The sequence below is a fragment of the Leuciscus leuciscus genome, assembly GCF_965113295.1.
Source record: "Leuciscus leuciscus genome assembly, chromosome: 3".
NCBI classification, from domain to species: Eukaryota; Metazoa; Chordata; class Actinopteri; order Cypriniformes; family Leuciscidae; genus Leuciscus; species Leuciscus leuciscus.
The window spans coordinates 46,816,231-46,831,806 of record NC_138727.1 but is presented as its reverse complement, the minus strand read 5'-3'; the positions used below and the strand labels follow the sequence as shown (position 1 = coordinate 46,831,806).

General features: G+C 38.3%; 1 protein-coding gene across 10 annotated transcripts in view; it reads right to left on the bottom strand.

Moving 5' to 3' along the window:
- The window catches only part of nfixa (nuclear factor I/Xa), a 97,280-nt gene extending 91,319 nt beyond the window's left edge, over positions 1-5,961 (bottom strand). The window contains exon 1 of one of the 10 annotated variants that reach the window (XM_082164226.1): positions 5,122-5,961. In XM_082164226.1, coding sequence (XP_082020352.1) covers positions 5,122-5,124 — 3 coding nt within the window. In that variant the 5' untranslated portion in view covers positions 5,125-5,961. The remainder of the gene's footprint in view (positions 1-5,121) is intronic. The other 9 variants (XM_082164221.1, XM_082164223.1, XM_082164219.1 and 6 more) reach the window with 9 other exon arrangements.
- Positions 5,962-15,576: the final 9,615 nt, after the last annotated feature.

Genomic DNA, 15,576 nt, shown 5'->3' with positions numbered 1-15,576 from the left:
ATTCAAGCAGGGAACAATTGCTGATTGGCTTTATTAGAACATAAACATGCATTTTCGTAATTAAAGAGAACGATTAAAAAGCGCACGTTACTCAGAGGCAAGTTCACGGCTCTCGCCGCTCTGAGAAATGTGTTGAAAACAGACGAGTCGAAGAGTGAAAGTTGTAGGAAGGAGCATTTTATGGGGTAGTGAATGGCAGGTGAGTTTTTCCACTGATGTTTTGTTCTCCAGCTCTTCTTAAAAAACCTGACTGTCGCTCAAAGAACATTAACCAAAGGTCTAGCAAAAAGTTCTGGCCTTGACGCAATTGGAAGGTTTAAAAACTTCCACAAATGTCGAAATGGCTGATATAAACTCTGAATGATGGTTGGATTTCTTTATGCAGATTTTAGGTATTGATTGACTCGTGTTTACTTTTGTTTAGTTTCAGGGTATTGATTACTCTCATGTTCCAGGAAATCATCTAACCAGATTTCACCATATGCTCTTTCCAAAGGCTCCCCTCGCTCTGAACTGAAGCAGAAAATGGAAAACGTTCCACTTGCTCATTCGATTTCTCTTCATTTAATTGACTCGATCTTCATCTCTTTAAGATAAACCAGCAAATCAAAGCCGTCGGTGAGGCCAGGCTATGGCCTGCACAAACCAGCTGAACAAACTCAACTCGGCCGTATTTCGCGGTGCTGAGCTCATCCGTTCATTTGTCTTGTCCACAGATGGAGAACAGAAGTCTATGTTGGCACCTGGAGGAACTCTCTGAATTTCACTATTATACTCATTTTGGGAGAAGGAACCTTCAGACTCGTCTTCGCCTCCAAAAGCTCCCATTTTTTTGTTGCGATCTATTAATTATATATGGGCTGTTTGCATATGGAGCATATGCAGGGTCCATATGGCCAGCCCTCAGCCAGAATCTCAAGCCTCTTCTTAATTAACATTTTAGAGGCGAAGCGCACAGAGAAAAGAGGGACATTTCAAAGCGGCTCTGGGAGCCTCTGACCTAATTGGAGTCAATGGAGATGTATGTAAATGTGTTAATTACGACAAGTTTCCTCGCTCTCACCGATAAATAGAGGTCTTTGTTTAAAATGTTTAATTGGTGGGAATAACGGAATCAAATGAGGGGGTTTCCTCCATATATGGGGGAGAGAGAGAGAGAGAGAGAGAGAGGTATATGGGTTGGAGGCATATGGCAATACGTTTGTGGTTTAGTGGAATGCTTAAGTGGTTAAATTCCTGAAATCTGAAGTTTCTCTCTCTCACACACACACATACACACACTTTTGTGGTCTGGAGTTTTAGAATGAAGAACATAATTTCAACGCCAAATAGAAGAGCAAAATAAATGTCTGTTTCAAACTACTTTCAAACCCTCGTCGATTATTGTTTGGACAAACTGGTAGTCCCGCCCCCAAACTCATGTCATTGGTTAAGCCAATGTTGTTTGAAAAACAGATTTAAAAAAATTACACACTTTACCTTTGAACTAGACTTTCACATTTTTTATAGGGAATCTGAGTGGTGATTGTTCATGCTAAATTGGTTAATGCACTGCTATTGCTATAGGGTGGACTGGGTGGTTGCTTAAAGGGATAGCTCACCCAAATATTAAAATTTGGACATAATTTACTCAATCTCAAGTTGTTCCAAAACCTGTAAACAACATTGGATCACATTGACTTTCATTGTATGGACAAAACAACAACAACAACCACACTCTTCAATACAACCTGTTTTAGATCCTTATAAAAAGTAATAGCACATCTTTCCCCAACAAGCCGAAATATTACACGCCAAAGTTACTTAGAATTAGGGGTTTTGAAACCCCCCAAAATACGAGCAAAAGTAATAGCCCTTCGAGCTGTTGCTTATCAAAAAACTTTGCTCTTTCTAGGGGTGGGTAATTTGACCAAATTCTTATTTCACGATATGAGAAATTTTATTTCAGGATAATGATATATATCACGACATAGTTATTTTGAGTTATTTTATCTCATTTCTGTTTTTTAAAAATAAGAAAAAAGAAGGAAATGACAAACAATAGGACGAATACAATATAACTAAAATATATGCTAAATTAGTTATATAGGCTAAGTTTTTCAGGTAGGTATTTTTTAACATATTAGAATTAGTACAGAAATGTAGCTAATAATCAAATGTAAAAATAAAATATTGCACAGTCTGAACTGTATGAATTAAATATAAATGTATTCTTATTAAAGCTAAAAAAGTGATTCAGTCAAGAGCAGTAAGTGATTTTCTCTTTTGTTTGATTCACATTAAGCAGGAATATTAGGCTGCTGTCACTTTAAGACCAAACGCACAGATCCATTACACTGATACACATCCGGTTTACACCCAACTCTTTACTTTCACCTGAGACATAACCAGCTGTGTTTACATGAATACTTCACACGATGGGCATTTTGACATAATTGCGTGTGTATTCGACCATTCAAGCGCAATAAGACGTGAAAGAGAACTGAATTCACGATCGCATGCTGAGAGACGTGACCACACCGCATTGAGCTCTTTTTCACTGCTTATGCTTTGTGCTTATTAACACTTAACATTGAGCACGTACCAAATTCACGAACGCCTTCTGAAAGAGGCAGCTTTCTGCGCGCACACTTGTATTTACCGATATATATTGCCATACCGCCCAGCCCTATAGCGCTTGCAGTAATGCAGTTATTCATTCACATATGTATCTGCTAACTTCACGCAGAATATTCCCACTCACAAACACACACACACACACCTGGCTGTCCTCCACACATTCAAAAACCAGCTGGCCCGAGAACAATCAGCACAGGTCCCACTGATTTTTCCTTTTTTCACCTCTTTTTCTTTGTCTTTTGTTTGTCTCACAGCAATTACTATTAGCACCATTGTTTTTTATCATTATGATTTACTAGCTGGCAGGACCGAGCCAAATCAGACCGCATATAAACCTGTCCTCTATGGCAACCGCATCAAAGAGAGACGGAGAGAGAGAAAAAAAAAAAAGAGTAGAAAGAAGGAGGAACGAGAGAACGAGTGCTATATAAAAGGATGAAGCGTCCTTTCTCTGTGTGTCTGCCAGTAGCACCTCGGGGAGAACTGTTGGAAAAATGTGATTTTTCACACCAGCATCTCAGAGGCAATAGCAGAAGGAGAAAGAGAAAGAGAGAGATGGAGAGAATCTGGAATGAACGAGAGGCTGCTAATTATTAAAGCTCTGTTTGGGGTTTTGACATGAGTTTTCTGGCTCACGCCAAACCCCGTTTGCACCCGACACCTCTGATCTCCACTTTCACGGCTTGTCTTCTCCGTAACGTTCTGGTCCAGGTGCATCTATACATGCTCGCATTCACTAGGAGTTGCATTTGTGTGTGCAGGTGTGCAGTGGTGTTTCAGTGCGTTCGCACATGGTCATCATGGGCTGAATAAAAGTGTGTGTAGGTGGCTTTGCATTATGGCATCTCATGTGCCAACACAGATGTCACAAACACAAAAACGTCCTCCCATGAGAAGTTTACACCCAGAAACAAGTTCATGCAGCAGTCCATCGCATCCATGGCAACCCTGGCATCCAGTCAATCTAGAAAAGACGGTTCTGGAATTCATAGCCTGAGCGGAGTCTCCATAACCAAGTTCGGCAAATGCAGGTTTGCGAAATGCATTTAAATGGCCGATTTGAGCGAGTTGAGTGTGTGCGCCACCCAGACGCTTTAATCTGACTTGAGTGCTTGACCTCGTTCACGGAGAACAGCTTTGCATGTCTTTTATTGCGTAGATTTCACAGGTGTGCTTGGCTGAAGAGGATGTTCATGGCTTTGAAAAGGTTTGTCATGAAGAAAAAATGCTCGCTGCAGGCAAATGTGGCGTTTCGTATTCAGATCCAACCCCTTCAGCCTGCAAAGGCCTGTCAATCTCACATTTAAGGACTGACTTAAAGCACAGAATTCACTATCTAAACACAGCCTAATGTGCTTGCTGTGCAAATATTTATTCAGACACAATTACTAGAGCGTATGAATCCTAAACTAACAAATAACTGGAAATGAAGTTGCTCGTCTGAACACAGTGGAGTTATATCTCACACCTGTGAAAGTCTCTGCGAACACTGTCGATGTGAAGGGAAAAGATCACAAGTATTGTTTTCTCTTGCATATAGTTTCATTATATACATCATGTAACTGACCCAGTATATCTTTTAATGTGAATAATGCTGCTATTTTTTTGTGGTGCCAATAATCTGTGACTGAAAATCTCTCAAGACAAATTACCCTGCCTCAAAAAAAGATCATCCTGTTTTCATCACATTACAGTGATATAGTACAGCTCAGCTGTTTTCTTCTGGCTGATGATATGTCTTGTATTTTAGTTTAAACTAGAAGGTTATCTTGAGCATCACAACACCGGCCTACATAAACGTCTAATATAAAATAAATACTCTAATAGGAGAACCTCGAACAAGCTCTCCAGCAAGACGGTCTTGCAAACTTTTATTAATTAATAAAAAAATAATATTTGCTAGTTGGTCATCAATGTCTCCGTAAATAAAATCCTCTTTAAACCAGTTTAATTAAGCCAGATAGTTTTTCCATATGATGTGGAACTGAGCATGTGGATTTAGACGTTGTCTGCTTTAAGTTTATATCTTGCTTTTGAAGAGATTATGCATTTTAGAATAAAAATTAACTATCAAGTACACCCTAAATTTCACCTAAAGCTAAAAAAAAAATCATGACAATCAAGAAATTAAATTACCTGTTACACTGATTCAGATTTAAAAAAAAAAATAGACTAATGACCTTTTTTTAATATATATATCTGCAGGAAAAGTAATAATAATTATTATTAACTGCTGACATGAAAGAAAGAAAAAACTAAAATATAAACAAAGAGTTTTTGGTATTTTACAGCACTTTCCAAAAAGCTACATAATATTACTATAATAGGCTATTTATTAACAGGCATATGGCCTATAAAAGAGAGAAGTATATATTTATCTTTGAGCGACAAGTTGTTAAAGTGTGCCTTTTTTACATTTCTAAACAGCTCTTTGACATTTGAAATCTGTTGGCTAAGATTTCTGAAAACAGTGGGAAAGATATTGATTCTCATAGCACGTACCATTGTAGTTCAGGGGAAATTGCCAGCTCTCCTCAAAAGCCCATTTTTCTTTAAAACCTTCAGCGTCCAAAAAAGAGGAGAGGGAGCGGGTGCACCCGTCGGTTTCTTCGGTGATACCGGAAGCGAAAAAACAACTCAACAAGTCGGGCTGTTTCCCAGAGTTTGTTCCGTCTGTAAAAGTAAAAGCTTTCTCTGGCACTTTTACGGAATTATCGACGTCCACGGCCACTGCTCGTTCACTGTTCCGTGTTTAATATGTTTCTCCAGCTGTCATCGGCCGAGCGACGGATCCTCCCTGTCAGCACCGACCGGAGGATTCACAGGCTCGGTCGAAATGCTCCGCGAGCGCCGGTGAACGCAGAACAGCTCGCGTGAGGGACGTACGTTCTGCGTGAATGTGAGTGATTTTTCGTCGTCTTTATGTCCTGAAGTCAGTTCCTGTTTGTCTTGACTGCATCTCCCTCTTTCGAGCCTCCGACTGTCCGCACCATAACGGGACCCCCGCTGTTCCCGGACAGATGAAAGCGCGAGGCGTCGCAGTCAGTCACCAATACGAGTCGTGCACATTGCGACAGTCTAATCCGTAGACGCACCGAAGGGATCTCGCCTGTTGGCTAAAGCTTACCGCTGCTTTTAAACGCACGGGAGAGTAAACGTCCCCTCCGCGTGAGTAAATATCAGTTGTCGCCTCAGTCGACCCGAAGCTGCACCGGGGGTAGCGGGTTTGGGGAGGCGTCGAGCTGGTGAATTATTGATCAATGTAGCAACTGGCAGCGTGTGGCGCTCCGCGGCCGGCCGGTGTGGCAGCTGCAGCTTTGGGGCATTAGCAGGGCTGTGGGAAAATCATGGACTGCGCGGATTACTGAACACCAAGCCAGACGGCACACACAGGGATAGACGGGTAAAAAAAGAGAGAACTTAAATAGAACACGAGCAAAAGTGCAAGAAGTGTAGAAATTCCATGAGTTCTATCTTGCTTGCAGGAGCACTGATGATTATTCAGGGGGGGTCGACATTTTATCAACACTTTCTGTCTGTAATTTTCTGAGGTTCGGCTTGCGCAACCCAAATTGTCTTTTGGCGCCCCTAGCGCAGTTGTCTAACTGTCAGGATATTTTAGATGTTTTAAACAAAACACCTCCGTTTATTTATGGTGTGTAATTCTACAATAACTTGGCAAATATGACAGTAGGCTGTAGGTTGCGTTGATCATGTAGCCTATACCGTCCGTTGTCGATCAGCTTTTGCTATTGTTAAAGGTTCTTTATTGGAATCAATGGTTCGATGAAGAACCTTTAACATCCATAGAATCTATCTATTTACAAAAGGTTCTTTATAGTGGAAAAAGGTTCTTCACACACTCCTAAAACTACAGGTTCAAAAAGCGGGTTTTCGCAGTGATGTCATAGGAGAACCATTTTGGGTTCCTCGAAGAACCGTTCAGTGAACAGTTCTCAAAAGAGCCATTTGCTTTTCTTAGTGTGAAGAATATTATATAATTATATAATACTAAAGAACATTTTGTGGGATTGAAATGTTCCATGGATATTAAATGTTTTTCATGGATCCATCAATGCCAATAAAACCTTTACCTAGGTTAGCAGGCTATATAAAAAGGGTTCTTTTAGGAACGGATTACTGAACGGTTCTGTGGGGAACCAGAAATGGTTCTTCTATTGCATCTCTGTGAAAACACACTTTTGGAACCTCTATTTTTAAGAGTGCATAATGACTCAATTCTAAGGACTTTTTGGTTATTGGAACGTTATTTCAAACGTTGTTGAAACGTATTTTTATGTGGGGGGGAAAGCATAGCCTACCTTATGACCTTCCAACTCATTTTTGTGGGGTAGCCTATGGTCAAGTCCCTAAATTTAAAGGCAATCGAATCAGAAAAGCCAGGGAAGCTCTTAGTCCTTACAGGTGTATAGGCGATGCCACGAGGAGTGATGATGATCCCGTTCAGCCGGGGTCTCTGCCATCCTTCAGATTCTGTCACTTCTGAAACCCCACAAACAAGACCCAACGGCCCATCAATAATACAAGAAAATGCATCAACACAACCTTCCGATACAAAACCGTCCAAAAGGTGTAGCATCAGATTACCTTGTTAGTTTAAATAAAATACGATTGCATGTATTCAGAAAGGGTTTCAAAGTTTATCCCCGATAGTCTATATTTCTTTAGACTTGGAGAGAGATAGCCTCTATACACAGAGCCATACATGAGATATAAGATTGTGATTAAAATACATAAACATTGATTGAAATTGAGAACATGTTGAACAGTTGAGCAGCATTTCACAAACCGCAGTTTCCAGCGTACGAATAATAATAAGTAAAACCCGTTACTGAACTACATAATTCAGTTTACTAAATAATACTGTGGATTTATAAATAATTTCCCAAAAATATCAATGATCTGATATAGAGAAAATAGGCCTGACTCTGACAAATCTTCACTTAAAATTAAAATAAATTCAACAGGGTTTAATTTTTTTTGACATTGTTGTATAGGCAATATATTGTTAATATAATGATTATTTTAATGAACCTTTTAAACGTTTTTGATCAAATTAAATAAAAATAATTTAATGACCGACACACGGATAATAGTGCTTCATTTTCTGGGGCAGTCAAGCATTGTCGCTTGTATTTTTTATTTGTGTATAGTAAGATACATATGGGGAAATTAAATGGAAAAAATAAATAACTATATGTTGATGATTAATAGTGATAAAATAAATAAGACGTTGAAGAATTTTGTTCCTGTTGTTTGGCCAAATGCTATATCTTAAATAATAGATACTCATGATGACATACTAAATAATAATAATAATACGTTTTTAAACAATATTTAAATAAGCGTCTCGCATACTTTATAGTGGATATTTTTTAACTCTTTTTATCCACTTACCAGATATTCTTTAAAATAAATTAAACTGTTAGGCCTATTTGATCAAAATAAAAACCATTTAGCATTTCATAATATTTTATTCAACTTACAACTGCTCTGATTGTGTGGATCATCAAACAAAAGCGTTGCTTTGTGAAAGAGTAAAATATTTTGCATTAATTTAGCACTATACTGCATTTCCGTATAAATTGTTTAATTGATTAATTTGTTTTATCCTTCGTTATTGATCAACATAGATTTCGTTAGTTTATTAAATATAGCCTATAATTAGCTTACTATTTTAAAACATTTCTGAACACTGTAACAAATATAGCAAAGCTTAACAAATGGCACGAGACTTCCCATTGAATTAGTTATTTTAAACACAAACTAAAAATAACCATTCGTATCGCAAAATAAATTAGGCTACATGATTTCTAATCATAATTATGATATTCTAAAATACATTCCCATTCAGTGCAGCTTGCCAAACAGAATTTTAAATCCTGTGTAATACAAATATATATTGATCATACAAAATAATGCTATAGCAATAACATAATGTTGAGCATTTATTAATAACTATTATTGAAGAACAATTTAATCAGCTGAATAAACCAGCCTACATTTATGTATTTTATGTATCAATGTATTTTAATGTATTTTACCAAAATGTTTATAATAACAATGTATAAAGAACAAAAATAATTTGCCATGAAAATACAGTGAAAATTGAATACAGTCAAATTTGAACTTCAAGGGGAAATTGGTGAATTAACGTGACCATATCCCAAAATATTTTTTTTTTTCAACAAACACAGCCTATTAAATAAAACTCTATCTTGCAATAATAAATCACGTAGGCTATGGGCTAGATTATATTTGGTATTTCATTCAAATCACAATCTTCATTTATTAGGCTACAACATAAAATGACTCGCATACAAACAGTTCTGCAACCACTTGAATCTCTTCGAAAATATGATCGTTTACACCCCAATATAAGTGTGTCCTTTTTAACTGTTCTGTGGTTTTAAATGTCGAATAAGCCTAATTAATAACTTTCAGCCATAATTATGAAGACGTGTTTAAAATGAACATAGGCCTGCGCTTTCATGCAGCTACCGGGAATATAATTCAGCCTCAGTTTTGATCATCAAACGGTGCCTATTTATCAGCTTGTAATCGAATTCTGTGAAACTATTAAATCCCCGATGCGAGTTTATTGCAACGAGTGGCCGAGGAACGACTGACGGAACTGAAAGCAGAACTTCTTACTGTGAGAAATCTTCCCCAGTGGCTCTTTTTCACACGGAACAATTAGAAGCAACAGTAAACTTCGTCTTTAACGATCGAATAATGCGTTCCAGGTCGAGTTTGGAGCGAATCGGACTCGCCGTTAATTGCGCTCGCACAGCGCGGGAAAGAGTGAGACCGGCGCGGGTTCAGCATCACTGAAATCCCGGTTAAAGTTAACGAGAGTCTAGCGCTGCCCTGCTCGCCACAGGACCTCTTAATGTGACCGCAATGCAGCGTAGGCGGTACCACGCTGTTTTAATACCTGGCAGAAGACAAGACAGCAGCTGTAATAAACTACAGTTAAAAAGGCTCTCAGTGCAGCACAGAAGCGCTGTAGAAACCTGTGTGCATCTGACCCGAGTGGACCATGAGCAGTATTCATTTGTATTAGGGGTCACTGCACATTTGGTGTGCTAAGGTATGAACAATTTCAATTACACAGCATGAAAACAACTGTGTCATTAAACTATAAAATAATGAACAGGCTACTTGATCCGTTAAATTCTGTTTGGTACAGTGACCATATGAAGACTGCATCACTGTAAAAATAAAAAATAAAAGAAGAAAAAAGTTGCTGCCTTAAATTTAAGTACAATCTACTTGTATGCTTTAACTAAATTAAGTAATTTCAACTTAAATTACATTAAACGGATTTAAAAAAATGAGTTGAATCTTGTATAAGTTGAAGCTTGTTTTGATGCAATGTAAAAACATGTTGTCATAACTTCTGGATCATTTCATTTTTTACAGCCTGATGTTGTCATCAATAATACAAAAGCACAATGCCACCTAAATAAAGACACCATCAATGTAACAAATACATGCAATACAAACAGTCCAATGTACGTAACAAAAAAAAAGAAATTCATGCAGAGATTTTTATGAATGCCTTTTTCCTCAAGCTAGAAGACAATCACTTTTTATTTATAAAATTGGTGCAAGACTCTTTAGGCCTTTGAGTTGTAATTATAATTCAGAGAACAGATCATAAGCATTAAAATAACTTAATTACAACTGTGTGCAACAGTTTTCTTAAACTGAGGAAATTGTTTTTACATTTATTTAAAAATGACTACTCTTAATTATTTAATAATACACTAGATTTAGAATTATTTTAAAACATTACTAGTTGCAATATAAACAAATTAACCTCTTTAACAAGACAGGTTGGTCACAAGTAAGACAGGACAAGTAATGGCTGTAAAATTACTACATGACTTCAGCTGACTTTTATTATGAGAGATAGATGAAAACTGCCATATGAGCCTCCTCTCTTGTTTTAATCTGGCTCTCTAAGTGCAGTTTTGAATTACAAAACATTCTCTCTTTTTTTTCCCCCCGCCGCTTCTTTTCTTGGTATTCTGTAACGGTCTTCTGCTGTTCATTTTAAGGAGAAATGGAAAAAAAAACCCAAGAAAAACAGTTACTCCCAAGCAACAAAGTGGCAAGAATGCGAGTCTTGGCTTCAACTGCTGCTCTTAACATTTTCTCATCTAAAAGAGGACGTTTTCAGAAAGTGCAAATGGATTTAAGACAGATCTGACACAAATTGTATTATAATTCACTGCAGGACATGTGGTCATATCCTGTAATAGTATTACAGGAAATGGAATTGACATCATTTTAAATCATAAACTAAATATAGTTCGATTCTGAGAACGAAAGGACTCGGACAGAAGTCAATGTCCTGAAGGCACAACAAACCTTTAGAAAAGAATTGCACCTTAACTTTCCACACAGCTCAGGTGACCGGCAGCAGTGTGTGTGGTATTTTAGTGAGGGGTGTGTCGAGCGGTTCATTTATCTCCCGTTCACCACCACAGGCCTCGTGGTCTGATAACTGTAGATTTGCCTGGCAACCCACAGACCACAGCGAGGGCGCTTCGGTGCGGATAACCATATCTTTATGCAGAATCCTGGTCTACAACAATCTGAAAGAGAGTGGTTTTGGCGTACGTGACCCGAGCCTCAACATGCGTGCATGACAAGGCCAGTGTTGTTTCGTCAAACGTCTGCGTAGACCACACAAAAAAAGGAAGTTTCTTCAAGTGTTACATGTCAAAGAAGGATTATGATAAAGAATAAAAGGTTCACTGCTGTGACTTAAACCTAACTGGCTTAATTTCATCCTCTAAACTACTATTTACAAAGAATCCCAAAATGTATGAATGCTCTTGTTGGTCCAATGGTCCAATTTGTATCCAAATCTCTTGCTATTTCTTTCTTAGCAAAGCCACAAAGACATTTAACTTAACATTTAACACTCACTCACACACAAACATCACTTCATTTAATAATCTCTTTGCTTTAACACGTCTGTTTCCCACACAGCCTGCATTAACCACATGGCAAATTTTCCGGGGGGGAAAACGCCTCTACAAGGGCCTCAGAAGAACCCTCTGAAATTAATGTTTCAATTTGTGTCATTTTGAAATTTCAGGTCATACTTTCCATTGCAGTGTCCCATGTTCCAGTGCAATTACGTAAGCAAATAGTGTAATAATCTTCCCACGAACAACGAGGACATTGTTATTGTTGCATAGTTTTCATGTTAAAATGGCCACTGTAGTGAACTCAGTTTTTGCATTCATTTAACCTAGCATACTTCCATACTGAGCATACTTAATCACATAGGCTACTTTCCTCCTATATAGCAGGCGAAAAACAGTATGTGACAAAGTAAGTATGTCTGAATTCACAGTACTCATAAAAGAGTAGGTAAAAAGTACCTGGATTACTGACTTCTTCTGGCGAGTTTCTTAAGTGTGCATTAGATGGACTCTTTACAATCCCATGAGGCCACAGGAGAGGATTTATGAATGGCAGTGAAGCGACACAATTTACGCTGGTGGGTCACATGATAATGACAACATGGCGAATGTACGCTTGAATTACATTCATACTACACACACATACTGAATATAGAGCATACTTTTTTAGCGGTCATGAAGTAATTACTTATTCAAAATAAGTTCCTACTCAAGAGAGTATGTCATTTCAGACCCAGGCGTATTTTTGCAGGCCAAAACCTGTAAACTAGCATTTTAGCTCTTCTGGTTCCATCATCCTGAAGTCAATGGGTTTTTGGTTAAATGCCTGAAATAAGATCTGTGGTGAACACAAGCTCAAGATATTTTCATGTTTTGTTCTATGGCATAAAATATGTCAATAATACTCCCTTGTGGTCTTTTACTTGTCTTAAGGCAGTTGTTAACAAATGTCTAAATGCGAGTTTGTCGAGTATGTTAAAATGTTGGAACAGGTAAACTCATCTTGCCGCTTTCACAGCCTCATTGTTTATAATCGCACTCTTGCAAACTATTTTAACTCACATTTTCAGGGAAAACGTTTTTAAATAAAGACAGAAAAGCTTAGTGATGGTGACGTTGAAGCCAACGTTCAGCTTTTACCTTCTGCCAATTGTATTTAGGCTTCATAAAAATCGTAAAGATTATCATGATCAACAAAACGTTTAAGAATCAAACTTTTGTTGGTCACTGAGCTTATTTTCTGCAGTAATCCAAAAGCCAATGGAAAAAATCCTACTTGGTTTTTGTCGAGGGAACCAGGGTGATGCAAACATCTGTGTTGGCCTAAAAATATCCCACTGCAACGATGGACTCTTCAACCAGCTGAAGACCAGGTGCATCTCACACAACTGTAATCGTGGTAAAGTTCAATCTTAACCCGAGGCCTGTCTGTGATTAGCTAAGCCTGGACCACCAGCAACTCCACACAAACGATGTTCCTTAAAAGCCAAATCATGTTCTGTTGTACTGGATCACCGCAAAGTGACCTTATCAGCTGAGCACACTGCCCGTGGCGTTTGGCCGGAGATCCGCCTAGGGTCACTGCATATGCCTGGCTGCTCTTCAGGCGACAGGCTAACTCGTGTCCTTTACTCACAGCTAAAGCCCACCAGACAAACACAACAAACCATTCTATGCCACTGAGGACGATTTCATTCATTTAGTTTGAGATTTTTCTAAGTTGTCCCATCCTGCCTCTTACTAGTCTAATGCATGAGGTTGACAAAGAAACCAAGTGTTTGATGACAACATGCGTCCTCATTGTCTCCGTTGGCCCATGTTACCTCATTTCTGGAAGCCCCTGCGGTGCAAGAGGTCAGACTCCTGGGTGGACGCCACCAATCCAGTCGCTGTTGAAGAGTCGAGGGCGTTGACTTTGGCTCTTCGGGGTCTTTCAGAGCCGAGGGCATTCGGGCAGATGCTATAGGGGGTCACTGGCGTGTGAAACGGGATCGCTGGATGCAGGAGGGCCACAGTACTGCGTGCATGTGTGTATTCTGGGGTCAGATTTATGTAGATTGCAAGGACTCATACACACACATGCATTGTTATAATACAAATAAAAATGTCCAATTACAAACAAGTTTGGTTACAACCACAGCTACTTTTAATGGCAAACACCAGGTAAAAATGGCACATGATGTGAAAAGATTAAAACCGTTCTTCGATAAAAAAAATCTCTTCAAAAGTCTCAGGTGAATTCAAAAATTCCAATTACAAACAAACAAAAAGACGTTGTCATAGAAGATGTTTTTCACAATGCGTCCTTCTGTTTTATTCTCAAGCGTTATTCATGAAGCATTATTCAGATTTGACTCAAGGGCATCCAATGTTAACACGGCTGTTTTACTCTTGGCTGACGGTAGCTTTGAAGCACAGTGCTTGGTGTGCAACAAGGTAAGAATTAGTTTAATAAAGCCATTTTATAGCTAACGTTTTGTTGAGTTTGCTACTCCTGACTGGGAGGCTTTTGTTTTAAACACTTTTCTTTCTTCAAGTTTTGGATGACGTCCTGTTTAATTCAAGCCTGATGAATTCTGCTTATGTTTTTCACTGCCTGTTTTTCCTTTTCACACTTATTCTACCTGTCTCTCTTCCCTTACAATGCCTGGCCTTTACATCTTTCTTTTTGTTTTGCCTTTCTGTTCTCTCTCCCCCATCTGTCTTTTAAAGGTTTAGCTTCTGTCGTCTTCTCTTGGGTTCTTACTCCATTTCTCATCTCTGTTTTGTGAGCTTCAGCTGTTTTCTTTCCAGTTCTCCATCTGGCCCTGATTACATAAGTGATTCGTATCAATCCGAATTTATGAAGGAGTCATACCTGTATTGATATGCTGTTGTTACATCAACATCCCTGTGTGTTATTTCAGTTGAGTTCTACCTCATGAATTCCTGACAGCAAGAGTCAAAGGAAAATAAATCTTCCAAGATGTCTGAAACATCCAGAACGATTTCAATAAAGTTTAATAAAACTGCAGCAGTACTGAATAAACTTACTATTTAAGGCTATAAAAAGGCTGTAGTTTATGATCTAGGACATTGATAATATATAAAAATATATGATCATAAAGTCAAATTGTATATATTTAACGGTTTAATATGCATTAAAAAAAAATCAATTAAAACGGCATCTAAAATTATTTTTCCTCTATTAATTTAAGGTCTTAAATTATAGTAATTCTGCAGGCTTTTGTCAACAAATACTGATATATGCAATTCATTTTAATAGTCAGGATATATATATATATATAGCTTTGTTATAATAGAAATACAAAAAAAAAGAGCTACAGAGGAGAGCATGAGGACAAAAACAACGGACAGTTAATTCTTTGGCATTAGTGAGAATCATTTGGCAATAAAATTTCAATGAGACAATGAATATTTATGATGACTTGCTGAAACCACACACACACACACACCCTTCAACACTTGGTCACAGCACATGGAGAGCCAGCTGTTCCCGGATGACCTGGGCATCTGCCCTCTCAGATAGGAAGAGATTACAAATATCGGTCGAACTGTGACAGAAATGATTGGTGGTGTTTTATTACTGTCCCTGAACCAACCAATCAATTACTCCACCTTTTTCTGTCTCACTCAATGTCTCTCTCTTGTCCCAGTCATGAACAGTTATGAACAGTGCTTTAGTATGTATATGCTATGTATAGTATTTATATAATACATCTTGTTTCTTTCCTTGCCACTTCCCTTAATTTCATTAGTATACTAAGACACACACACACACTCACACCACACCCAGCTTTCTCTCAGTCTCATGAGTGCCAGTGCCCAGGCTGTGATGCCAACAGTGCAAAACTCATGCCCAGACCTTCTGCTGCCCCAGATAGCTCACTGTGTGTGTGTGTGTGTGTGTGTGTGTGTGTGTGTGTGTGTGTGTGTGTGTGTGTGTGTGTGTGTGTGTGTGTGTGTGTGTGTGTGTGTGTGTGTGTGTGTG